The sequence below is a fragment of the Bidens hawaiensis genome, unplaced genomic scaffold (assembly GCF_021521415.1).
Source record: "Bidens hawaiensis isolate Kalapana, Puna unplaced genomic scaffold, B.hawaiensis_p1.1 tig00025015_1, whole genome shotgun sequence".
NCBI lineage: Eukaryota > Viridiplantae > Streptophyta > Magnoliopsida > Asterales > Asteraceae > Bidens > Bidens hawaiensis.
The window spans coordinates 26,923-52,560 of NW_027493978.1; the positions used below are offsets into that span (position 1 = coordinate 26,923).

The 25,638-nt window shown below is 35.6% G+C and overlaps 1 protein-coding gene and 2 pseudogenes across 2 annotated transcripts; 1 reads left to right on the forward strand and 2 right to left on the reverse strand.

The window, feature by feature from the left end:
- Positions 1–496: 496 nt before the first annotated feature.
- Positions 497–1,447, forward strand: LOC143570681 (mitogen-activated protein kinase kinase kinase 20 pseudogene; annotated as a pseudogene).
- Positions 1,448–5,287: 3,840 nt separating this feature from the next.
- Positions 5,288–12,396, reverse strand: LOC143570670 (ultraviolet-B receptor UVR8-like). The gene is made up of 12 exons (XM_077056265.1): positions 12,245–12,396; positions 11,458–11,644; positions 11,221–11,367; positions 11,041–11,122; positions 10,796–10,951; positions 10,515–10,688; positions 10,336–10,407; positions 6,722–6,793; positions 6,475–6,593; positions 5,774–5,859; positions 5,629–5,681; positions 5,288–5,545 (listed from the first exon to the last, which is right to left on the reverse strand). The coding sequence occupies exons 1-12, from the start codon at positions 12,357–12,359 to the stop codon at positions 5,477–5,479; spliced, it is 1,332 nt and encodes a 443-aa protein (XP_076912380.1). The 5' UTR covers positions 12,360–12,396; the 3' UTR covers positions 5,288–5,476.
- Positions 12,397–15,011: 2,615 nt separating this feature from the next.
- Positions 15,012–20,267, reverse strand: LOC143570682 (ATP sulfurylase 1, chloroplastic-like; annotated as a pseudogene). The gene is made up of 5 exons (XR_013141976.1): positions 19,555–20,267; positions 17,897–18,302; positions 16,610–16,862; positions 16,413–16,499; positions 15,012–15,429 (listed from the first exon to the last, which is right to left on the reverse strand). The product of XR_013141976.1 is annotated as an ATP sulfurylase 1, chloroplastic-like (transcript).
- Between the last annotated feature and the right edge of the window lie 5,371 nt (positions 20,268–25,638).

The window sequence follows — 25,638 nt, forward strand, 5'->3', positions numbered from 1 at the left end:
TTAAGTTTTTTTCAGTTTCTTCAATTTCGATAAGCTGGTTTTTCGGTTCTATATATGCACACCTCTAAATTCCCTTCTAACATATTATCTTGCTTAACTCCAACCCATGAACGAACATAAGTGGCTTAACTTGGTCATTAAGAGAACCATGATGGATAATTGGATATACACTAAAATTGAAATATTTGTTTTCTTAACTATGTGATCTTATAACACACAACTTACCAAATTGAAATATTATTATCTTGATTTATTTGAATATTTCCGATCTCTTCGTTTTTCTTTTAACTTTCAAAATTTTTTTGAACTTTTAAAATCATTTTCTTATAAACATTTTTCATAAATATTCACATTAGGAGGAGACGTGACCGCCAAGTTTCATAACATAATTAACCGTTACCCATGCATATATAAACATGCATAACACACAACCATTGCACAACACATCAATCAGTCCATGGAATCGAAGAAGATGAAACGAAGGTTGTTTGGTAAGAGAAGTAAGCAAGAAGATTGTAAGAAGATGTATGGCGATGGTGTTTCTTGGTTCAGAGGTGCAATGATCGGTAAAGGCAGTTTCGGCCGTGTTTTCGTTGCGAATGTCAAGTCGAGATACAGCTTGTATCCCCCAATCATGGCCGTGAAATCTGCGGATGTCTCTGCTTCGGGTTCCATTCAGAAGGAGAAAGAGGTTCTGGATAACATTCGCGGTTGTTCGAATGTTATCAGCTGTTTCGGGGAAGAGGTTACGATTGGAGATGAAGGCGTGATGGTGTACAATTTGTTATTGGAGTATGGCTCTGGTGGAACCCTTGCTGATCTCATCAAGAACTCGAATGGTGTGGGATTGCCGGAGTTGGATGCGCGACGACACGCTAGATCCATTCTTCGCGGATTGAGTCACATTCACAGGCGCGGGTTTGTTCATTGTGATTTGAAACCAGAAAATGTATTGCTTGTAGCGGGAAAAACCGGTAAATGTATTGCTAAAATTGGGGATTTCGGATTGGCGAAGAGGACGAAACGTGCCAAGAAGAACAATTATGGTTGGGGCACCCCTATGTATTTATCACCGGAAGCTTTGATTAATGGTGTTCAAGAACAGCCTGCTGATATTTGGGCGTTCGGGTGTATCGTGTTTGAGATGTTGACTGGAAAACCGCTCTGGTTTTCGGATCGAGATTTGGGTGTTGAAGAGATGTTAACTCGCATTGGTGACGAAGTTGACTTGATTTCAGTTTCTAGCAGCATATCTGCAGAAGGGAAGAGTTTCTTGAAACATTGTTTGTGCAAAAAGGTTATGTGCAGATTAACTGCTAACATGTTGCTGAGTCATCCTTTCTTAAAAGGGTTGTGCAATGATGACGATGATCGTATAAAAGAAGTTGGAGAAACACGCGAGGTTTTTGACATAAACAACATAACGTCGTCATTGTTATCTTTCTAACATATCATGATTCTGTATATGTTCAAAGGTTTGATTTTAAAATTGTATAAACTCTTTCATGATTGTGTGTTATTATGTTAGTGATCATTCGTTCTTGTAAAGTTTACGCCCGGAAGTAAGTCAAATCTATACCTTCTATGATTATCTAATCTTGAAGTAATTGGATGAGAAATCTAATCATGCATGATTATAATATGACATAAATGTTACGTTGTTTTGTAAGGAAATGGACGGTTACACAGCTATGGTATAAAGTTATAAACAACTAGTCATAGCACCGACTCCTGGCCAGATCAATCAGTCCCATGCATGCTTGTTTCTTCAATGACTTAATTGCTTCAACCCCTATCAACCAATAAGATTGCACTAACCCCCCAACCCCACGGTTGTTTTGGCTAGCATTTTGGTGATGAACTTTGTATGCACATTACACAACATGATGAATTAGGCGTTTTGTGAGAGAGAGGGAGAGAATAATTAATGATTGTAGGAGAGTCGTGGACATTTTACGACTACGGTTGTTTTATGTAAAAAATATTGAAATGTTGACCAGACGTCTCATATGCCGGGAGTGTTTAGTTTTGACTTAACCATTTACCAAATTTGTAAACTTTTACCATATATAATATCGATAAAAATCATTTTTTGATAACTTTTTAACAATTTTAAATTCATACAAAGCATTAATTTTATGTGTTTTTAATTTTTTTTATTTATCTAAGTTACGTCATCCACACTCATGTAATTTTATTAAAATATTGTTAAAACCTTTAGTCTGTCTAAATAGTTTATTATTATTGTTATGTTTCTATTAATCCTTATTATTATTTCACCAAACTCTATGGTATTTAGATGAGAAGTTGGTCTAGTGGTAAGAGGGTTGTCCTATCTAAGTGGAGGTTCGATTCTCACTTGGGTCAAGGGACATATGGGTGTAAGGATGAATCGTGACTTTAATCCTGGGTTCGAATCCAACAGGGGGCGAGGGTTTACGAATTTCATCTGGTTCCCGCGCATCAGGGTGGTACGGTCTCACGACGGTCGAGGAATCAACCTTGAACATAGTCCCGAAAGAGTAAGTTTACACCTGAGATTTTATGCCGTTAGAAAGGAAAAAATTGATTTTAGAGTTAGGAAAGGTATATGTTCCTAACAGAATGGTAAAACTCATATGTACAAACAAATTTTCTTATACATAAATCAGATCTTAATTGAAATTCTAAAATTTCAACTCTTAAATAACACACAAATATGTAAATATTTTGGGCATAGTTGAATTAATATCATGTAACACAATGATCAAGTCCATCATCAAAGGCTAAAAAGTTATCCGTGTGTGTGAGGTAGTAGTTTAGAGAGAGATTATAATCTTGAAACTCATTATAATCACAGATATATACATATATCACAAGACTTAAATCCCATTCTTGAATAAAATGGCACCTAGAAAACATAAGCACGTGTACGTAGTAATAAAAGTACAAACGCGAAGCTGATAAGTTAATAACAAGCAACTAATTAAACACAAATACTAATAATAATGTGTACTAACACTGAGGAATCGCACCCAAACATCGTTTGGACCCAAAACCGGACATGAACAGCATATAAGAATCCTTCAACTTCAAGTTAATATGAGGCCGAAACGCTCCTCCCATCGCCATTTTCTTATAAAACTTCTTCTCCTTCATCATAACCGAACACTTGTGCTTCGTCACACGTACCATACAATTATCTTCCATAGCCTCAGATTCTTCCTTGATGGTTTCTAGCTTAGCTTTAAGTATTTGCTCGATATCCATTCGTGATTCGCTTGGCAAACTCTTCTTCGCCCACCACGTTTTTCGGCCTCCTTTCCTCATATTCTGTATGTTTGTCAAGTGTTAACTGTTATATGATGAAAGTGGGCTTATAATATGGTTGTATATAACATGTTATTAGGTATGTTCTAAGAAGGATGATGTTGATGCTTTACAGGTTGGTTTGATGATGAAATGTTTTCTTTGATAGTAGGTGAGTACCTTTAATTGTCCACCAAACTTTCTCCTAATTATTAGGGTGTTTAAGATAATGTATATAAAGGTACTCAACATTTGGTTTATTGTACAACAACTTTAGGTATGTCTTGTTGGTTAGGAACATTTTATATAATGGTGTTACCAAAAGCTTAAAAAAGAATTGGAATGCTCCATGATTAATTATTAAACTATTATAGTATGCTTGACACAAAAGTTGAATAAAATATAGAAAGTAATGTGGAATGGTATGAGAGGAATCATGCACTCGTGAGAGACTTTATTTAATCATCCAACTCATCTAATCATAGACGATTAGACGAATGTATTTTGTTAACACGGAAGATTAAATAAAAAAATAAAAATCACTAAAATATTTAAAATTTTTGAAAAACCATTTTAAACAATAATATTTTTTATACTTTTCCTCTTTTTATATGTTTGTAATAGTTTTTTAAACAATATATATTCTTATTATTCTTTAATGACCATGTTTTGGCACTTATCGTTCACTCTTACATTGATTCTCACAAATTTAAAACAAACTAAATCTCTAAAATCATTTATTACTATTTATATTTGTTAATTGATAACTTCTAAATACTAATTTGAGTGATGAATATATTTAAATAAATATTAGAAAACACCATTGTACAACGGTTGTCTTTCTAAAAATGCAAGATAAATTTATCGTTTTTTTGTATTTCGCATAATTATTTAATATTTTTTATCATCATCAACCAAGCTCATGTATTACACGAGTTTCAAGCTAGTATATATATGCTCACACACACGTATATGTAGCTCGTTATCTACATATATATATAGTTTGAGGCCCATGTATTACACGGATAATTGTTGAAAATTTTAAACTTTGACCATTAAGTGAAATACAGTCAACAAATTGATCATATATTGTTAATACAATTACAATGTATGAGATGCACGTAAGTTACATATATATTTGTATTTTTTTAAAAATATTTTTTAACAAAACTAACCTTATAATTAAAATAAATGAAAATATCAATTGATTGATAGTGGTTTTCATTATAACATTTAGTAACTCCTTACTCTAATAAAGCAACATGTTTGATGCCACATGACACATTTTTAACCATTGTTAAAGGTATTTCCGCGTCCATTCTCATATATTCCAAAAACAGTTACATGCAGATTCTTTGTAGATCCAAACGCAAATTATAATTTCAATTGCTAACCTTTGTTTTGACAAACATAACTTAAATTATCCATCTCTCACCACATTCTCTTGCTTCTCACATCGCCGGTTTTGTATTTTGATTTGTCGATTCTCAACTCGCTGTTGCATTTCCAAACCAACTAGGTATGTTCTTTTATTGCAATTTTGTGTGTTTTTCCCGAATGGTTCACATTCCGGTCTTTTTTTTGTCTTTCTAGTTGCCATTGTTATTCGGGGGTTTTATTTGATTGTAAATGTCCTCCTTATAACTTTGTTTATTTTTTTTACTAATGTTTATTACTTAATTCATTTTAGGGAATATTAAAATGGCACGATAATTATGATGCGCCTCGTGTTTTAACCCACGACAACCCAAATTAGAGTGGGCGGTGTACACACAATACAATTCCCATACTCGCTTTGACTTTTTTGTTCCATCCATCCTCACACATCATCCGAGTTCCATCTCCCTTCCTCTTGAGTTATGGTCCTCGGTCGCCAACCCAAATTCAACCTACTCGCTTCACGTCGCCCACCTGGCCTACTCGCCCCAAACCCACAAAGAACTCGCAAGAGAACAAAATATACTTAGCCGCACAAAAGTCTAACCAAATACTCCACACATCAACATCCTCATACAACATGATTACAACACCATATAATACAACAATCGCAACCAGCTAAACACAACATTCACTCTTACATAGTGGAAAAGATGCACAAAAACTAAACTAAAATGGAATTAATATTCAAACTTCCTTTTATTTCCTAACAACATGATGGACCTTTGTGGTTAGTTTGGAGCTGCAAAATTCAAAGCCTCATTCTCTTCACATCATTCTCAGGGACACTAGCGTCATTTCCATTAGCACCACCTTGAACCTGCATAACGCGTATAACCATCTTAACCTCGTCTATTCACATAAAAAAGTTTCATTTAATGTATTGTTAAAGTTAAATCATACGGTTTCATCAGGTACAACTGCATATCTATCAGATGGTAATGTTGAAAGTTTCCCTGCCAAAAGAATCATAGTTAAAAGATTAACATCAGGTTAATAATAATATTAAACATAAGTTTACAAACAAAGAAATATGAAAAGTTAGTACCTGCAGACGGGTTTGTGCTAGATGATTCTATATGTTGTCCACCAGATCCATCCATGCTCAAAGCTTCAATTATCTTGGGAATGTTTCTGCAAGTATTACATATAACACACATATAAGTTAATGGCACATTGCAAAGAAAGAACTACACAAATGGTCCCTGTGGTATGTCCAAATGTCACTTTCAGTCCTTATTCCTCCTACACGCCATTGATCCCAACTTATGCATAAATGTAACATAAATGGTCTCTGACATGGATGGATGTAAACTTTTTCTAGTTAAATTTTATAGAATGACTAATACATCCTTTACTGTGTTATGTTCATAGTACACGGCTAAAATACCCTTTACTGTTTTATAAGCTCGAGCTTTACAAATAGAACTCCAAACGAGACGATCTTGAGGAAAATAGAGATTTACAAATGACTAAATACCTTTTAATGTTATCTCTGTGGTAAAATGACTAAAATACCCTTTACTAAACTATAAGCTCGAGATTTACAAATGGAGCTCGAAACAAGCCAATCTCAAGAAAAATAAAGCTTTACAAATGACTAAAAGGGGTACTTTTTTGTCTCTATAGTAAAATGACTAAAATAACCTTTACTATTTTATAAACTTGGGATTTACAAATAGAACTCGAAACGAGCCAAACTCGAAGAAAATAGAGCTTTACAGATGACTAAAATGCCTTTTACCATACCTGTCAATAGCCTCCTTATGGCCAAGCTGTCCATTTGTACCTCTGCCCCAAGAAAATACATTGCTCCTTTCAGTAACAGCTAGTGTGTGTCTCCATCCACATGATATTTGAACTACTTTCTGTCAACAGATAGACAGAAAAAAAACTTACACTTAAGACAGATGAATAAATATTACACAAAAATACATACGATAATTTAATCTCCTAGACATGAAAGAAAGTAAGATCACATGGAAAAATGATGTGCCTGCTCATCTGGAAATTTCACTTCCATAGGAAAGCAATGATCTATATTGTCCCCGACACCGACTTGTCCAAACTGTCCACATAGAAAATATCAGGATAAGTTAATTAGAAATATTAGAACCAACAATCTTCAAGTTATGTAAATAAAGCATAATGATGTTAGATAAATTAACAAAAAGATAATATGATATCACAAAAGTCAGTAATTTATAGCCCAAATTCATAATTTTGGGCCGATGTTTTTTGAATTTTCAAGCCAAATCGCACCCAACTTGTTTGAATATTGGTTATTGTTAGGATTAAACGCACACACGAAACTGAACACACACACGAAAGCAGTAAACGAACACGAGGATTTAACGTGGTTCGGTCTAAACTGACCTACGTCCACGGGTGGCAACTAGGTATATCTTTATTGAGTGACCAAATATTACAAGTACATAATGTTGTTTATATAGAGACTGAACTAGGGTTAGTAAATTATTATGCAAGAAATCTAAACCGGGCCGGGCTTGGGCCCGACCGCCCACACCCGTCTCCTCTTTTGACTTCATATAATAAACCGGGCCAACAAGGCCTACGAACCCAACAATCTCCCACTCGGAGGCCTTGAGTACTCTCGTCTGCACTCCTGATTGTACTTCTGTAATCTGAACATTAAACTTCTTCTAGTTGCCACCGCCTTCTCATCAATTAACCTGAAGGCCCGTTGAAGCTCCCCGGAGCTCCAACACGTCAGTCACGGCTAAAACTGCCCCTGACCCGTTCTCTGTCCCTACCGGCTCCCATTGAAACAAACTACCGGATCCCGAGATACTCTGAGAACAAACACTCTTCATATTCAGCAAGTAATTCACTGGAGAGACTTTTACAGCTGGAATACTGGTTTTCTTAATCCACTGTCGACCTGGAACTGTAACTGAAACACGACCTGTGCTCCCACTGTTACGATGTCCCCCAACTGATTTAACCTTCCTAGCTCGTTCATCCTGAATCTTCACTTTGACTCTGGGTTTGTTACTTGCAAAACGAACCTTCTTCTGCCCACGAGATTCTGTGAACCGGATTTTGTCTTTCACCAAAACTGGATCCACTCCTTTCGATGACATGCCGACCATATACAATGAACCAATTTTCTTTCCACGAGCAACAACGAGATTCCCTTTGACTACTTTCCACTGCCCATTCCCGAACTTAACATCGTGCCCTTGGTCATCCAACTGCCCAACTGAAATCAAACGTTTCTTCAAACTTGGAATAACCCTCACGTCTTTCAAAGTCCAAGAAGTACCGGCTGAAGTTATCAAATCAACGTCTCCCATACCCGTAACCTCTAAAATATCATCATTCGCTAGTCGAACCTTTCCAAAATCCCCAAATTTAAGATTCTTCATCGTTTCACTACAGTGAGTGGCATGAAACGATGCACCAGAATCCATCACCCAAGCATCAACGCTACTCTCAACACTACAAACCAAAGCCTCATCACTACTGACCCCGTCATCTGTGTCGTCTTCTGTAACGTTCACCTCTTTCTTACCATTCGGACACTGATTCCTGAAGTGTCCTTTCTCTTTACAACCCCAACATTCAATATCCTTACGAGTCTTAGACTGACTCCTCTTCCTGCTCCCACTGCCTCGCTGTTTTCCCCTACCTCTACCTTCTGTGACTAGCATATTGCCTGATGATTCACCTGAACTTCTGCGTCTTGAATCTTCTCCCAGAATCAGATCTCGAATCCCATCGAAAGTAATATTTGTAGACGAACTACAAACTGCAGTCACTGTTTGCGACCAACTGTCGGGCAAAGAGGATAATAACAAGAGGCCTTGAACTTCATCATCAAACTTAATGTCAACTGACACTAAGCGGGACAAGATCGAATTAAGATTATTGATATGAGTTGTAACTGACCCACCCTCTTTCATTCGAGTTGTCACTAGCTCTCTGATAAGATAGACCTTATTCGCTGCCGAAGGCTTCTCATACATGTTGGATAGCGCCTCCATCATACCACGTGCTGTGGTTTCTTTCATGATGTTAAACGCCACATCTTCCGACAACGACAATGTAATACAAGCCCTAGCTTTCTTGTCTAACTTCTTCCAATCTGCTTCTGACAACTTTTCTGGTTTTTCATCCTCAAACACTACATCCAAGTCTTTCTGACAAAGTAGTGCCTCAATCTGCATCTTCCACCAAGCGAACTTCTGTCCGTCAAACTTCTGTATCGAAAACTTTCCGTCTTCTGCCATAACAATGACTAAAACGAAAAACTGGATAAAAAAACAGAGACAGACACAGCAACACGAACCTGAACTTAACGACTGTTCTACTGAACTCTGTTAAAAAAATCAACCTATTTATACGCAGCGGAATATCGAACTGAAAATCAGAAACCGAAACTTTAAACTGAAACGATAAACCTGACAAACGCGGTTGGCACTGGTTCTCCGTTTCTTTAACGCTTCTTCTGACTTGACAACGATTCTTCAATGAAAAATAGAATCCTGATTCAACTTGTTCTTGGTTCGGTTAGGCTGATCAGCGATAACAGGTAATCAGGCCGGCTTCACTGCTCGGCTACCACACTTATAATTCGACCACAAACCCGTAACGGCAGCTGGTTACTCAGTTCTGTCGGCTAGACTGCCCGACACGACTTTTAGCGGTTGATGCTTCTTGAATGACGATCGAACAAATCGGTAATAGGGTGGCACTACTGCCGGCAAACCCTAATCGAACTGATGACCAACAAGACGAACCCGGTGACCGCTGGGTTAATTTGGCGGCTGCCAAAAAAACGAAACCCTAGATCAACCCTATCTTCTGCAACTCAAAAAACAACAAGCGTTGGCTTACGGTGGTGTATGGCGGTGGACTGAACCCTAGTCGCGATCGTCGGGCTGGGTTTAGTGGCGGCGAAACAGCGGCGGCGTAAACCCTAACGACAATCGGAGAACCGTAGCGGCGGCGGAACCCTAGCGCAGTAGGGTGGCGGCGGCTGGATGGTTTGGCGGCGACTCGGCTGGTTCAACGTGTTCTTTGCGTGATCCGAACCTAAGCTCTAGATACCACTTGTTAGGATTAAACGCACACACGAAACTGAACACACACACGAAAGCAGTAAACGAACACGAGGATTTAACGTGGTTCGGTCTAAACTGACCTACGTCCACGGGTGGCAACTAGGTATATCTTTATTGAGTGACCAAATATTACAAGTACATAATGTTGTTTATATAGAGACTGAACTAGGGTTAGTAAATTATTATGCAAGAAATCTAAACCGGGCCGGGCTTGGGCCCGACCGCCCACACCCGTCTCCTCTTTTGACTTCATATAATAAACCGGGCCAACAAGGCCTACGAACCCAACAGTTATTGAGCTTATGGTCCAGATTATTTTGGGCCAAAAGTTTCAAGCCCAAACTAATGAGTAAGTGGTTAAAAACATTTTTAGGCCAACACCGACCCATGCATCGAACCGGGCCCATAAGTAAAACTGAAGTTTCGTTTTTGGTTCGGTTTGTGCCCAACACCGACCCATGCACACCCTAATGAAAAAAAAACATAATAAAGAAAAATAGGATATTAATATTAGCATTCCAACCTTATTCCATCCCCATCCATAAAGCTTTCCCTCTGATGTTAATGCCATCGTGTGCCTCCAGCCACCCGAGATCTGGGACATCAAAAGACACATTTAAAAACATCAAAATAATTGTAACATCCACACACAAGTATTCAATAATGGCATAATATGACACACATTAAAGGAAAAACATATACCTGTGATATAAAGTGGCCTTGCAATGCTTGGAGTTTATGTGGGACAAGATGGTCCTTAAAATCTCCATGACCTAGTTGACCATACTTGCTCCAACCGAAAGTATAAAGATCACCAGAAGATGACACAGAGATTGTATGCCTCCAACCGCATGCAACAAGCACCATTTTTTCCTCCTGTTAGTCAACTAGTTTACTTAAAAAGGCAGTAACCCAATATCCATTATATAGCAACCCGTGTGATAGTTACTTAACGATTGACAATATACCAAATGGCTACATACACTGATAACTGAAGCTTTCTCGGGAATCATGCGATCTTTTCTGTCACCTAAACCCAAATTACCATATCTCCCCCAGCCCCAGCCATAAAGCTCACCATCTTCAGTTATAGCGACTGTATGCTCTGCACCAGCAGCCACCATTTTCACATTTATACCCTAGTTAAAACACATAAAAAATCACAGGACATTTAGTTATAGTTATACACAACCATAATCAGAATAAAACAGAAATATTTAAATTTTACCTGAAAAGCTTCAATCTTTTGTGGGACAAGAGAGTCCTCAGTTGTACCTAAACCAAGTTGACCATTTTGGTTCCGACCCCAACTACATTAAAGTCAAAAACAAGAAACATAATCAATTTACTTCATTTTTGGATTAACACAATAATAACAACAACAACAACAACAGAATATAATGCAAACCTCTGCACTTCGCCTTCCATGGTAACCGCCAAACAATGGCTGTCACCACAAGCAATTTGTCTTATCCGTATCCCCTGTAATGCTTTTATCGGCTGAGGAATAAAGAAATCAGTAGAGTTTCCATGCCCTAATCTCCCAAAATCACCCCTGACACCAAAATTACAAAATCACCCTTGTTAGTACTTCTCATATACATGTGAATCTGAAGCAAACTATAACAGAGATAAGAGAACAAACCATCCCCAACTGAATACTTTGAGTTGTGACTCCGAAAATGCAGTTGTGTGATCAGCTCCACAAGTAAGAGACACAATTTCTTCACCATCTAAAGCACTTAACTGTGTAGGCGACAGCCTGTCTTCAGCATCACCATGCCCTAGTTGTCCATCTTCTCCTCTTCCCCATGAACAAACAATATATCCAGCTGATACAATAACAATAATAGTATGTCATGATCTTGTACAGTGTAAATCACATAATACACAATGCATGCAACTGGTCTGATGCGCTCTAAATCTCATAATGTGCGACACACTGAGTTAAAGTAAGTTCATGCATAGATTGTGATAGATTACTTGTACACATAGAGAAAGACTTATTTTGGTTATACATAAAAATTCTCTGATGGTGCTATAGCTTTTCTTTTTAATTCATTTACTTTATTCTCTTACTTTTAGTGTTTAAAAGTTAAAATATTATCTACAAAAGCATTTATTTAGTAATTTTTTAATAACAAACAAACACCTCACATAAGCATCATGCATATCATATCACACAGATCACTTGAAGTAATACTAATTCAGCCACGAAATCAATGACACAGTTCAAGTCAATCTTCAACACCTAACAATTTAAGCAAAAAACCTAAAAAAATGTTTTCAAATCAAACAAATTTCACCAAAAATGAAGTCAATCAAAGGCCGTACAACAAACACCTCAAATAAAACCAAAACGCCTCTAATTTCACACTCCAAGCTCAAAATCATTCAATTGAACAAATTAGGGTTTCGTAAATAAATCTTACATAAAAGCGCAACGGAGTGACTGGCACCAGCAGAGATCAAAAGCACCTGACGAATCGGAACAGAAGTAACAGTTGCTTCACTTTGAGTAGTAGTAGTAGTAAGTGTATCTTCCATTTTGGAATTGCAGGTAGTATGTGTGAATAATATTATTATTATTATGTGGTTGGAGCCGAGGGAGTAAATAGGAGTATTGAATTTGGGGTAGGCTTGAGGATTTATTATTGTTGTTGATAGAAGATGACAATGCGGCAGTAGTTGTTTCAGGAAGGATACAGACAAAATACATTCTATCGACTCATTTGCCTTTATACAGTCATCTTCTTATGTGTCTCTAAAAGAAGGATGCATCGTTTTCAATGGTTACGAAATCTTAGTTCACATGGCCACTTTACTATCTGGTTGATTTGCCTCCAATTTTAAACCAACTACACGATAATGGGTATACTTCATCTCTTTCCAAGGAATCAGAATATACTACTACATATATATACGCACGTTTACTTTACTTCCTATCTAGTTAGTTTTCTACTCTCCGGTATTGGTGTGAGTTCTATTGGTAATGGTTAAGTTTGTAACAATCTCGATACAAAATTATAAAATTAATATGTCAGTGCAGAAAACAGTATAGACATTAGACATTAGAGCACCCGGGGCACCGCGTGATGGGTTTATCAACACCGCCGCCACTCCCTTGTCAAGCTTGAGGGATGAGATTTGCGTGATGGCCATCACGCATGTGATGGGGTGAAAACCAAGGAACGGAGCCGTTGGGTGGATTATTTCATCACATCCATCACACACCACACACCACGCCACCACCCCTAGTAAAAAACCACCACATGTGATGGATTTGGGGTTGGTGATGTGGCACAATTTGATTGGGTGGGTTGTGTGATGAGCAGTGGCGGAGACAAGAATTTTATCCTATGGGTTTGGTATTTTTCGGTGCTCGATTTTTTTCAATTGTTAATGTGTTTGGACCCGGATGTATCTGGTCGGGTCTAGTCGGGTCGATCATTTGATTAGATAGATAAAACGCAATATCATTATTACAACAAAAGTATATCGTTAATATTTAATAAAATACAAAGTCATGTTAAATAAAAAAAGATATAACATATTATAATTGTTCCATACGTTTTTTCATGTTTTGAAAACTATCATAACATATTCAACCGTGACTTAAAAAAAGAACTCATTTCTAATATAATAAATGAAAACATCATCCATATAATCATCAATCATCCGATTACTTAAAGCATCACTCATCTGATTACGCATCATTTATGTTTAGTTTTTATTTTGGTGTTATGTTTAAAAATGTTAGTTGAGTTGGGCTTATTGACTCATTATATGAATAACTTTGAACATTTTTTATAATATATGTATGTGTTATATTTTGTCCTTTTATAATGTTTGTTAATAACTTTTATAGTTTTTTAATGCTTTTCATATTTTATAAAAATATATTCATTTCGTAAAAAGAATTTAACTAAATTTTTCATAATTCATGGGTTCGAACTTCTTATTTTGAAACGATATTGGGTTTGCTCGCCGAAAAAGAATGAGTTTGCTTGTTAATTCGATACTATAGGTTATATATAAAACCGAAAAAGACCGGGTTCGGCCGAACCCAATGGTCAACATGTGGCTCCGCCACTGGTGATGAGAAACTTTATCACATCCACCACCCCTCCCCCCTTTAGGATAAATTTATAATAAAAAAAATAACATATTAAAAAAAACAATTACAGCATTTGAACAAACACATATGAATTTAGTTGGTATCAGTTAGATTTTTCTTGTGAATGATGATGTATATAGATATAGGCCATTTATCTTTCTAGTATGTAACAAAAATTTATATATGAATGAATCCCTTGATGTGTTTTATACTAATAATTAAATATAAAATAATTCATTAATAAGACTTTTTTTTATGAAGCACAAGTTGTCAACACAATATTTGGTGGTGGATATTAAGAGGAAATTCTATTTGGTATCTGTCAAAAAAAAAAAACTATACACGTGTGACATCTACCTTAAGGTAACTATAGATTTCTCAATCAATTTATTTACACATCTATAAAATTTTCAACCAAACCGAAAGCATCTACAAGGGTCGAGATATCTCTATTCTCTATTATGCAGTTGTCTTGACAGTAAGCCATAGATGGCAAACCTCTTTCCACGAACCTCCCTCTTTCACAAAGGCAAAACGACCCTCTTCCTCCATGAACGGTCCGTGCCACTAACTCCCCTCTCCTCCATGTTGACTGCTTTTCTCCTTATTCCGAAGCCATCTCTCCGCGACATCAACGGATCACCATTGCATACACTGTTAGTCCGATCTTGATTTCGTACTAAGTATGAATGCCATTCAACATCACCACCAACTACATGGCCCACAACCACCACCTACTGCCATCAATTGTCAACTTAACCCATGTGTTATTGTGTTTTTCATTTCTGCCTTTGATGTGAACTCATCAAAGTTACGGCAGACAATTTAGTACACCCGAGGTTGATAATTGATCAAAAGTCATCAAAGATGATAAATATTCAATCTTTATATTTCACTAAATGAACCCATGTGACCACTTAAATATATATATTAAAATCACGAGAAAATAAGGATGTTGACTTCATAATACACCATTATTGATTTTATTATAACTTGTACGTTTTTACCACTTAATGCAAATGTTGTGTCACATTCTTCTTGTGATTGGTTTTCTATACATTTGATCAAATATTATTCTCTGATTTCCCAATATATAAACAGAGAAAACGCAACCGATACACTAGAAGAAAACGAAAAAAGTTTCTTTACACCCAACAAGTAAATAACTGCGTCTAAAGCACAAATACAAATATGTTACAATGTGCCCAAGAACCAGCACATGACTTTACACATGGAGGCAGAAGCACAGCCTCAACTTATTTGGATAAGTAGCATTTATCTAAACAACCCACACTTACTAAAACAAGCCCACATCATGGACCATGATTCGGGGACCGAACCATTTGTGTCACGTGCCAATGACTCACGCTGGGATGGCTTCAGGGACCCTACCAGAGTCATTTGTGGCCAACTATCATAATACTCGACTAGCACTTCCCAACCACCAGGGCACATGAATCCATCTGGCGGGTTTTCTCTATTCTTTGCAAGTGTCCGCATCTGTGTCACACAAATGAAATCGGATGTAAGCATACAAAAAAACAGCCCACAAATTTTATATAGCACAAGAATCTTTGTAAGACTATTGTACTTGTAAACATTTAATACAAATCAAAATGGTTAGTTTTATTCGGGGTTTTTTCGCTACAATATGAAGTTGAATGAAAACTGAGTTAAATCCAGCGTAAAGTATTTTTCAATCTCGTAGTTCCAAGATATACTTTATTGTTGGATGTAACTCGGTTAAAATAAAATTTTGTATCTAACTGTAGAGAAAAAGATGAATAAAGTCCATAACGTATATTGTTGTAAAAAATATTTCAAATATTGACTAGTTACCTCTTATTTTGGACAAAAAAATGTAAATAAATTTTTTTTTTCAAAATTGTTGATTTGTTGAATGTCACTTCATTGAATACATTTCCACAATTGAAGACAATTTTAAGGACTTTAATATATTGAGAGACTTTTTTTTAGTTTATTATTTACATGTTTAGGACTTCAAAAAGACTAAATAATGTCGAGACTCGAGAGACTATTTCGTGAAAAAATGAGAAAGTGCATTGGTTTTTATTATGATACTAACCCTATTTAGATGTATGAACATATGCTAAGTATTTAATATTACAAATGATTAAGGAAAAACTAAAGTATGTTTTATATGAATATTTTAAAAACAAGAATCAAAAAAGAAAATTATTATATTCTGAATGTAGGTTAGCTACTAAGCCATGAGAGAGAACCCAGATAAGACTTGGTTAGTGGGTTAGCAACCTGGGTTGCTATACTTTAAAAAAGCCGAAAAGAAATTACAATAAAAGTAAAATAACTCTAGAGGTAGAGATGAATATTTCGACTATTTACTGATATACAGGTCAAGTCGCGTTATATATATTATTTTAATTTTCAATAGTTTAGAATATAGCAGGTCAAATGCAATTCGGCTAAAGTGTATATTGTTAAGTCTATATTCGGTAAAATACCTTGGGACCCGAGATGAATAGGAAATCCTGCGCTCTAGACGGATCAAAGAATTTCATTTTCTGTTGCGTCTTGTCATACGCCGCCACCTGAAATAATAAAGAAATAGATAAATAAATAAACAAATCAATGTAAAAGAATTAGTGGTTTATGATGTTTAAAAAGAATTATTGTTATAGTAAATTTTAAAAGAAAGTACCTTGAAAGGGAGGATGTTTAACCGTTCGAGTCCGGGTGCCATGCTAAGTACTTTCTTGCCATGGTCAGCATCACATAAATCTCTTTTCTCGACCGGATGACTCATGCCAGCTGGATCACGGCCCACTATGTAAAAGTTGGCACCTGCGTTGATACGGGCCTTGGCAGACCTCGGTGGGCCCCGCATAGTGCATTGGAGATGGAAATATTGAGACCACCGTGTTTTCTGGATCAAGAACACCATCTTCTAGTACCTGATAGTCATAAACATCAAAACATTTTTACCCTTTTTTTAAAGATTTGAATTATTAATGTAAAATACTTGAATAGGAAAATTATAATATTATAACAAGGATCTAAAGTTTATTTTGATAAAGCAATTTAGAAGCTTTCATGCATTTCAACTTTGCATACTTGTTAATGGGTCATGCGAGTTGTGTTTGAAATAAAACACAGGTCAAGAGTGCCAAAAGTGTGTTTATCATAAACCCTCTTAATTGTTTTATTCAAAGAACTAGATTAATATAAAAAATTAAAAATATACATTTTTAATCATATTTGACATTTTGATTGTATATAAAAAAGTCAAACTGTTTGGATTTCGGGCCCACCTAATCTAGGGGCGCAATCCATGACATAAATTCAAACGACACAAAAATAATTAAGCTTTGGGCTGTTATATCCTGTTTAAAAAACATGTTGTGTTCGGGTTTACCTGTTTAACCTGTGTAAATAAATGAGTCGACCCACTTATTACAGCCCACCAACCCATTTACAGCCTATTTAACACGTTTACAACATACATATAATCTGCGAACCCGTTTAGATAAATGGGCTAAACATGTCGTGTTCGGGTCGCATGATTCAGGTATTCCGGGCTACAGTTGATGTCATCTACATGAACAAATAATGTTGGGTCGTGTTGTGTTGGGTACAGGTGCTAAACAAGTAATGTTGGCGGGTCCAACCCAAACACAAAATGAATATTGCCAATTGACACGAACACACCCCTTTAACCCAAACTTTAAAAAAAAAAATCTTTTGAAAGTTGTACTTTAGAATCACAATTTTACAATAAAAATCAATGTATATAAAAGAGTTACATTTGATCATAAAATCCTATGTCAATTCCTCTTTTTTAAGTTCCTAATCTTGGCATAAATATTTAACATATGACATAAAACACATTTTAACCAAAAATAAATTGGACACAACACGACCCGTTTAGCTAAACATGTTGGTGGGTTCTACCCGAAACAGGCCGGAGTCAAGTAGAACAAAAAATTACCTTCTGATGCTGCTTCATACGCCAGCTAAGTGGGACATCATCCGCCTTGGTAAACCCACCGAGTGGATGAAGCAAAAGCACCGGGTTCTTGTAACCCATTTCAAGAAGCCTACGCCTCGTGTCGGTCATCAAAAGCGCGTGACCATTGTGCACAGGATTCCTGAGCTGGAAAGCAAAAACAGCATCTGCATTCCGCTTTTCAAATTCTGCACGCAGTTCTGAAGGGGATAGTCTGTAATGGTCAAGACCGTCATTATATTTGATTGGTTCTAGGACTTCAAGGTCGCCCCCAATTAGCCAGTCACCCGCACCAGTAATGGCTTCTTCAACGTAAGGAAGACCCGGGGCTGTTGTACCCCAAGTTCTTGCTATCCGTTCTTCTTTGTTATGTTTGTAGATCTCGATGCTAAACAGTAGATACACGAAACGAAAGAGTGTAAATACACAATCATGATTCCTCGAATAAACTATTTTTAGTTGTTTACAACTAAGAAAATTCAACCAAACGTAACAAAATAGCTTGTGTTTTTTTCTATTTGGTGTCATGAAAACAAATGTTCTGTTTCTAAAATTGTATTGTGTTTCCTGTAATTGGTTTGTGAAATACCAAAATTACCCCCACCAAAGTAAAGGGATCCGGTTGGTTGGATCAGCCGGACTAGCAGAAACGGTTCAGTTTCACGGTTTAAGCATGTTTCTTAAACCAAAACGATTAGTGGCTATTAAAGAGAAGCGATACAACATGCAAAAACTAAAAACTATCCTTTATAAAGGTTTTATAAAGGCGTTCACAGTACAGTCTACCCCTTTTGATGAAAATTCTCGGCTGAACAATTAACTAAGGTTCAAACTGTAAAGCAGACAGGTCAGGTTGCTTGGGTCAGCCAAAACGGGTCAGTTTCATGATTTAAGCATGTTCCTTTTGTATCAAAATTATTAGTGCCCGTTAAAACTTTAAAATGATATGATAGCGTTACACACATATATATATATATATTAAAAGAAAACAAAAATAAAATGATCGATATGGTACGTTCAAGTTTCAAAAAGTGACCCGAGGTTATTAATATTATACATACGCTTAAAACGAAGTCTTTTATTGGTTCAATGGTTGGACTACTCAGATAGATTTGACTAGACATAAGACCCTGATGACTTCATATAATAATATAAAAATTAAAAGTATAAAATAAGATTTGGAATCAAAACAAAAGGTGAAAATAATTGAAAATTCGGTCCCACACCCGGTCCAGTTCATTATCTGACCAGTAACCTCCCGGTTTAAATGGAAAATGATTAAAATAGGCTTAACCAAACCAGTTCCATGCCCAATTCCTAGTTCGACCGGACTCAACGCCACGTTGGTCACAAACAACCATCGTCGGCGCCACGTCAGTGTCACACGCCCTCAAAAACCAACCGTTGATGCTCTAATTTAAAAAAAATATACCAAAAAAAAAACTAACTCGAAACTTTTAAATTTCAAACCTTAAAACTTAATTACCATCTCTAACTTTACATGCTCTAAATAAAAATAAAAACTCTAGTTTTAAACCATAAACCAAACCGTTAAAGTTTCGTTTTTTTAACTACACTAAACATACAATTAACAACATATGCAATCATAGTATTCATAAAAAGTTATAAACCCTTCTTACTTGTTCAAAATGGCAACCGGGTTACCCGCCCCATCGACAAGGGCCACCGCGGTCGCACCAGAACCCGAAATCCTTTCCTTCTGGGCATCATCAACATCCAATACAATCGGCAAGGACATATTAACAACCGACCCGTCTCCTAACCGGAGCGAGTTAAAATGAAGAGTTTGGAGGAACTCGGATTCTCTCATGAACCCGGTTATCGGACTGGCCCAGCCTTCGCTAAGCACATGAACCCATTGCAAATCAATCCTTGAAAGCTTAATCTGAATCAAACCCATTGCTTCTTTCTTCTTAATATCCCTCTTTGACTCCGGAACCACCAGGTCAACGAGTTTCCCACCATCGGGTTCAATTAACCCGCACGAGACCGGGATCGGTTTCCGAATTGGGTTTTGTTTGAATGAGATTAAAGTTGTCGAATTTGAGAAATTGGGGTTGAAATTGAAATGGGTTTTGTGTGTCTTGGGTGAAATTGGGTTTTGATTGAAAGATGGGTCATGGCCGCCATTGATGCATGTTGGAAGGAAGAATGAGGAAGACAAACAAGACAATGGGTTGGTTGGTTGGTTTAGTGGAATGGAGATTATTAATAATAATATAGTAACTTGTTGGGAGGATGAACCTGGACACCCTGGGTGGGTTTGAACTATATTATATTTGTGTAACACCTTTTTGATTTTGTTTCTAGTTATACAACTTATAATTACTTTTTGGCATAATCAATGGTTTCATTATTAAATTTATATTTTTGTGGATAATGGAATGAGGTGTTTTGAACGGGAGTTATATGTTTGATGGTCCGGGGAATACTTTATAAATTAGTCAACGTCAACTTTAAAATGTCTTTTAAGGCTGATAGAGTTTTTTATCAAAATGGATGGAGAGGAAAAATTATTTACCAATAGATGATTTAAAAAGTATTTATCAAAATAGGTGAAGTTACTTTTTTTTCACTCCTAATCTCATTGAATAAAAACATTTCTTATTAAATATATATTGAATATCAAATATATTACATTTATAAAATTTAGTGGCTTGTATATAAAAAAAATATTTTTTGGTCATATCATAACAATAAAGAAAAATAGCAGTAAGGATTTAAAATATGTTTTCAAGTTTGGAATTTTCAAATAACTTATTAAAAATACATTTATTCAGATAAGTATGCAAAATCTTTTTTATATATTAACGTAGATTTTAATATGTTTATTTTTTATATGTAAATGCCATACTATTTTTTAATATATAGATATGAAATTATTGTTGTTATATGTATAAAAGGAAAAGGCGTATATATAGAGGATTTTTGTTTTTCGTGTAGTTAACATTGTAAAACAGATATTTTAAAAATATAGTTTATTTTTTGGAACGTAAGCCATACGAGTTGCGGTACTCCGAACAATATTGGTACCTGTATTAGTATTATTGAAACCGGTATCGGTACTTGTCGATGTATCAACATCTTTTAGGACATATCACAATTTTATTATTGTGAGTTTTCCTAAATTCTTTATTTTAGGTATTTAGAAAAATAAACTTTAAAATAAAATATCCCCCAACTATTTTTTCTGAAATAAGAACTAAATTTTAAATTGTTTAACTAATTTTTTAATTCTCAATTAAAGATGTTTTTTAGTTTTCCATATATAACTAGACTAAAGAAAACATTTAAAACAAAATGTTATTTAAAAATGATCTAAAACAATTATTTTTAGTCATATATAACAATTATTAATATTTATATATAAGAAAAATAATATATGACTAAAAAGACGAAGAAGAGAAATATAATTGATTTAGTTTCTAACCTTTTTCAAAAGACGGTTCTAATTTATTTTTTTAACTTCTGTATAGAATTGTTTTTTAGTCATATATATCGTAACACTAAAAATAATTATTAACTAAGAATTAAATTAATTATTTAAACAAAAAAGTTAAGATATAGGTTTTATTTTTGAAAAAAAAGCTGGAGAATATTTTTTTGAAAACCATGTTTACTTTTTATCTAATAAACATTGTTTTTATTCAATGAGATTAAGAGTGAGAAAAAAGAAATTTCATCTATTTTGGTAATTAATTTTCAAATCACCTATATTGGTAAATACTTTTTCCCTCCACCCATTTTGATAAAAAAACTCGACTTCTACGTCAACATTTATAGTATTATACGCATCCATGATAGTTTGGGGCCGACAGGCCGTATGCCAGGCACATGCCACTGAGGCATGTCATCCTTCTTGCTTCACTAGTGGCTATGTGCGGGCTATGGTTTCATTTACTTTTTTCCCTTTTACGAAATTATTGTTTGATAAATACATTGAGGTATGTATGAACTAGTGATGAGCGAATACCATAGTCGGGTTGTTTTTCTTGGGGGGTGGGGGGTTGTCACGACCTCATATGAAATATGGGTAAATCGAGAACTAATTACTTTTTTACCTATAACGTAAGATACCGTATGATATAATTGTTTTGTACTTTATGCACTATGCATGTGTTATTAGTTTACTTAATAATGGATGTATCATGAATGTACGAATGTTACGAAAGCTATAACACACTTGGTGAAACTGACTTTTAGTATAAATATCATATTAGCAGGTGTGATCATATGAGGGTATGGATGGCACTACGACGGGACTATAACATCCATATGTTTTTTATTATTATGCATGTTATATTTCATAAAAAAATACTTAGTATATGGGTATTATATCTTCGAATATGAATGATGTTATATTTTCGCTGCAAGTTTTATGGATTTCAAAATATAAGAACTATATGTTATATGTGTAAAATAGATTGCTAAGACGCCCTTGGGTTTGAGGTGTCACATAATCCAAAATATGAAATTAGTTATTTTTGTTATGTGGGTATTCAAAAAATCGAAACAAAATCGTACGTTTTATCATCTGCCACGTATATTTGGGATCTACCCAACGAGCAATTCGCAAAGGTACAATTCTAGTAAACTGTGTGGAGCCGACCAAGCATCGATAGTCCCACACTGGTTTTAAATTTTCAAAACCTTAATTAATTTGTTTTTTTTTCTTTGCATAAATGTAAACAATGATGTCTATGAGTTGAACGACTTACGTGATTGTAAAGCAGTTGCAAAGTTTCTTGAATAATTTTTGTCAAGCGTTGGTTGTCAAAGTGGTCAATAATAAACCCTTTTGAATCACGAACTTTGCAAATCGATGTTGAACCATATTAATGTCAAAATTTCGAAGATTTTCCATCGCACACCATTGATGATTGACCTTTAGCGGGGTGCTTTTACTCATCGTGCAATATTTTTCTATATAACTTTTCATAGTTGAGCTTGACTCGGCTTTGAAAAGCATACCACATCTTTTGTACCTAGTACGCCTTGAACCGTCGACATCTCGCATAAACCAAATTGTCAAAAAAAATTGGGGTTTCGATTGGTGGATAAAGTATTTACAGCTTGGAGGATGCTAATGAAGCACCAACATTAATGGATGCTAGGAATTCCTTGATTGCCATTTTTAAAGTACTGACTTGAAACGTATCTAAATTAGTACGGTTGTTTTAAGAGTGTTTTTATGTGTTTTTGAGTGTTGTGACTAATCAAAACAACCAATACCTATTTAAAAGAATTGACTTGTGAAAACGTATCTAAATTGCTTTTTGCATTAACCGTTCTCTACTTCTCTTGTTTGAAGCTTTTCTCTCTCGTAAATGTTCATTCATTGTAATGAGCCAAAAACTTATTTGTGAATCGAGTCTTGGCTCAAATTAGACCCATGTCGTTTTCTTTTATGCGGGACGGAGGCTTTGTTTGTTTCCAAAGGTTTTTACTATTGCTTTAGTGGTTTCAACTTTAAATCATTCGTTATTGGAAAACATCCTCCTATCGAAGATTTCTTCTAAACATATTTTGTACTTAGACATATTTTATATGGATTTGAATTGTTTTAATCGATCATGTATTATGAATTGTATTGAGTTTTGTTAGATACGGCTGGTTGAGACGCATCAACAACATGGCTTCTGATGATGATTAAGCGATTTCCAAAGAGGTTGGACAATCGATATGGGATATCGCCCACGGTTCTTATGTTTGATTTTTTTGTCTTGCAAACAACCAGGTTTTGAGAAATTTTCATGGAAATGAAGGTTACTTTACATGATCCTTCAATGATTGTCAAAGTCATGTAGATTGCTACTTGAATAAATCTCTTCATGTATTCTTCAACGTAAGCAATTAACTGTGATTCAATCTTCCATTGTAATGATATTTCGCCTGAAAAATAAATTTTAAATATTTAATGGCCCCTATTGATCAATGTATACCAACTTAATTGTACATATATTTTCATAAAAATATAGAAGTTTTTTTTTTCTAGCTTTAATCTAGAACTATACTATCTCGTTAAACGTCAAATGTCTCTATGATGTTAGTCAATAAAAAAGGAAAGAGTCTACTTCTTTGTTAGCCAATGTTAGCCGTGCAATCTACCTTGCCAACAAGTTCTCGAACACCCGACTCGACAACTTCACGAATTGCACCGCGTATTGCCAAGAACTAAAGATGCTTGCCGATCAGATGGCGGATGTGGGAAAAGAAATCGACGATTCAAAACTAGTAACACAACTAATAACGGGTCTCAATGAAGCCTATAGTCCTTTTGCCACGGTTCTTCAACAAACCGAACCTCTGATTTATGCCCGATCCCGACTTTAACATGAAGAAACTCGAAAATCTGAAACTGCTATGGCTGCCGCTACGACCGCCGGCACGGCCTTGCTGCATCAGCCTCCAAACCCGCAACCGCAAACACACCCGCAAACAGCCCTCATATTCTCGATTATCGCTATGAACCCTCTCAAGATCGGTCTCGTGGTCGCGGAAGGTCTCGTGGGCGTGGGCGTGGAAGACAAAACTTTGGCAAAGGACGTGGTTACTCACCACAACAAAACCCATGGCAACAACCCTATTATCCCACTTGGCCAACCCCATCCCACTACCAAGCCAATCACCCTCCGACCCCATACTACCCAACTCAATCACCCTCCTGGCCTATACCACCATGCCCATATCCCACACAACCTCACAACAATCAGAACCAAAATGGTATTCTTGGGCCAAGACCAAATCAAGTGTGACATTCGTCAATTTCGGGTCACTTTTGTTATGTAAACCCGACCCGTTTGTAACCCGAACATTTCAAATATATAAAATATTGGATCTTGTCATTTAAAATATATAAAATATATAAAATATTGATTTTTTTATATTATGCATTGTTTGACCATTTAAACATACCCATTTTTATGCAAACCATAAAAGAATCTTTATACCCAACCCTTCACTCCTTCCCTATATATACACACCCATCTTCTTCATTTTACTCTTGCTACATCTCCAAAAAACTCTCTCAAACTCCATAGATTCAAGGTTGCTATTTCTTATGTATTTTTTTGAAGTCAAACTAACTATAGTCTTTCATTCTAACTTGTTCATCTAACATTACTAACTCTTGAATATGGTGGTACAACATATATATAATACACACCCCTTGTTTCCTTTATTTGTTACTTCACCCACTTTGGTTGGTTAAGTTTCGAATGTCATAAGGCAAGGCTTCATGGAGGACTTCGTGTTCTTGATATATATTTACACACACATAACTTATTATACATATCACTTATGACTAACTTCTAACCCTTTAGTTTGTTCATCTTATTTACAAGTTCCATGGTGTGGGTTTGTATAAAACTAACCTCGGTTTAACCGAAACTAGTCCAAACCGGAAACCGAACTTTTGTTTACTAGTTTTGCTAAAATAGTTGTTTAAACTTGTTTATTGCTAGATTTGAGTTTCAAAAATCATTTTTACAAGTTCTTTGATATTAAGCATATGGAATCCATCTATGAACTCGTTGGGAGATGGAAACCGAACTAAACCGAAACTTTTGCTTAAAAGACTTGTAGTTAACTTTTTTTTTTTTGTAAAATTTAAGTTTTCTTCATTTATAAACCAATATACAAGTTCTATGATATTTGGGCATGTAGAAACCATCTATGAACTATTTGTGAGATGGAGACCAAAC

What these genes read in the sequence shown, in the direction of transcription:
- LOC143570670 (XM_077056265.1), bottom strand. Translation starts at nt 12,359, where the DNA reads ATGGAAGATACACTTACTACTACTACTACTCAAAGTGAAGCAACTGTT. An exon ending in AAGGCCACTTTATATCACAG is followed by an intron (nt 10,408 to 10,514) that starts GTATATGTTTTT and finishes TTGATGTCCCAG; the next exon opens with ATCTCGGGTGGCTGGAGGCA. An exon ending in ATGGATGGGGATGGAATAAG is followed by an intron (nt 6,794 to 10,335) that starts GTTGGAATGCTA and finishes CTATGTGGACAG; the next exon opens with TTTGGACAAGTCGGTGTCGG.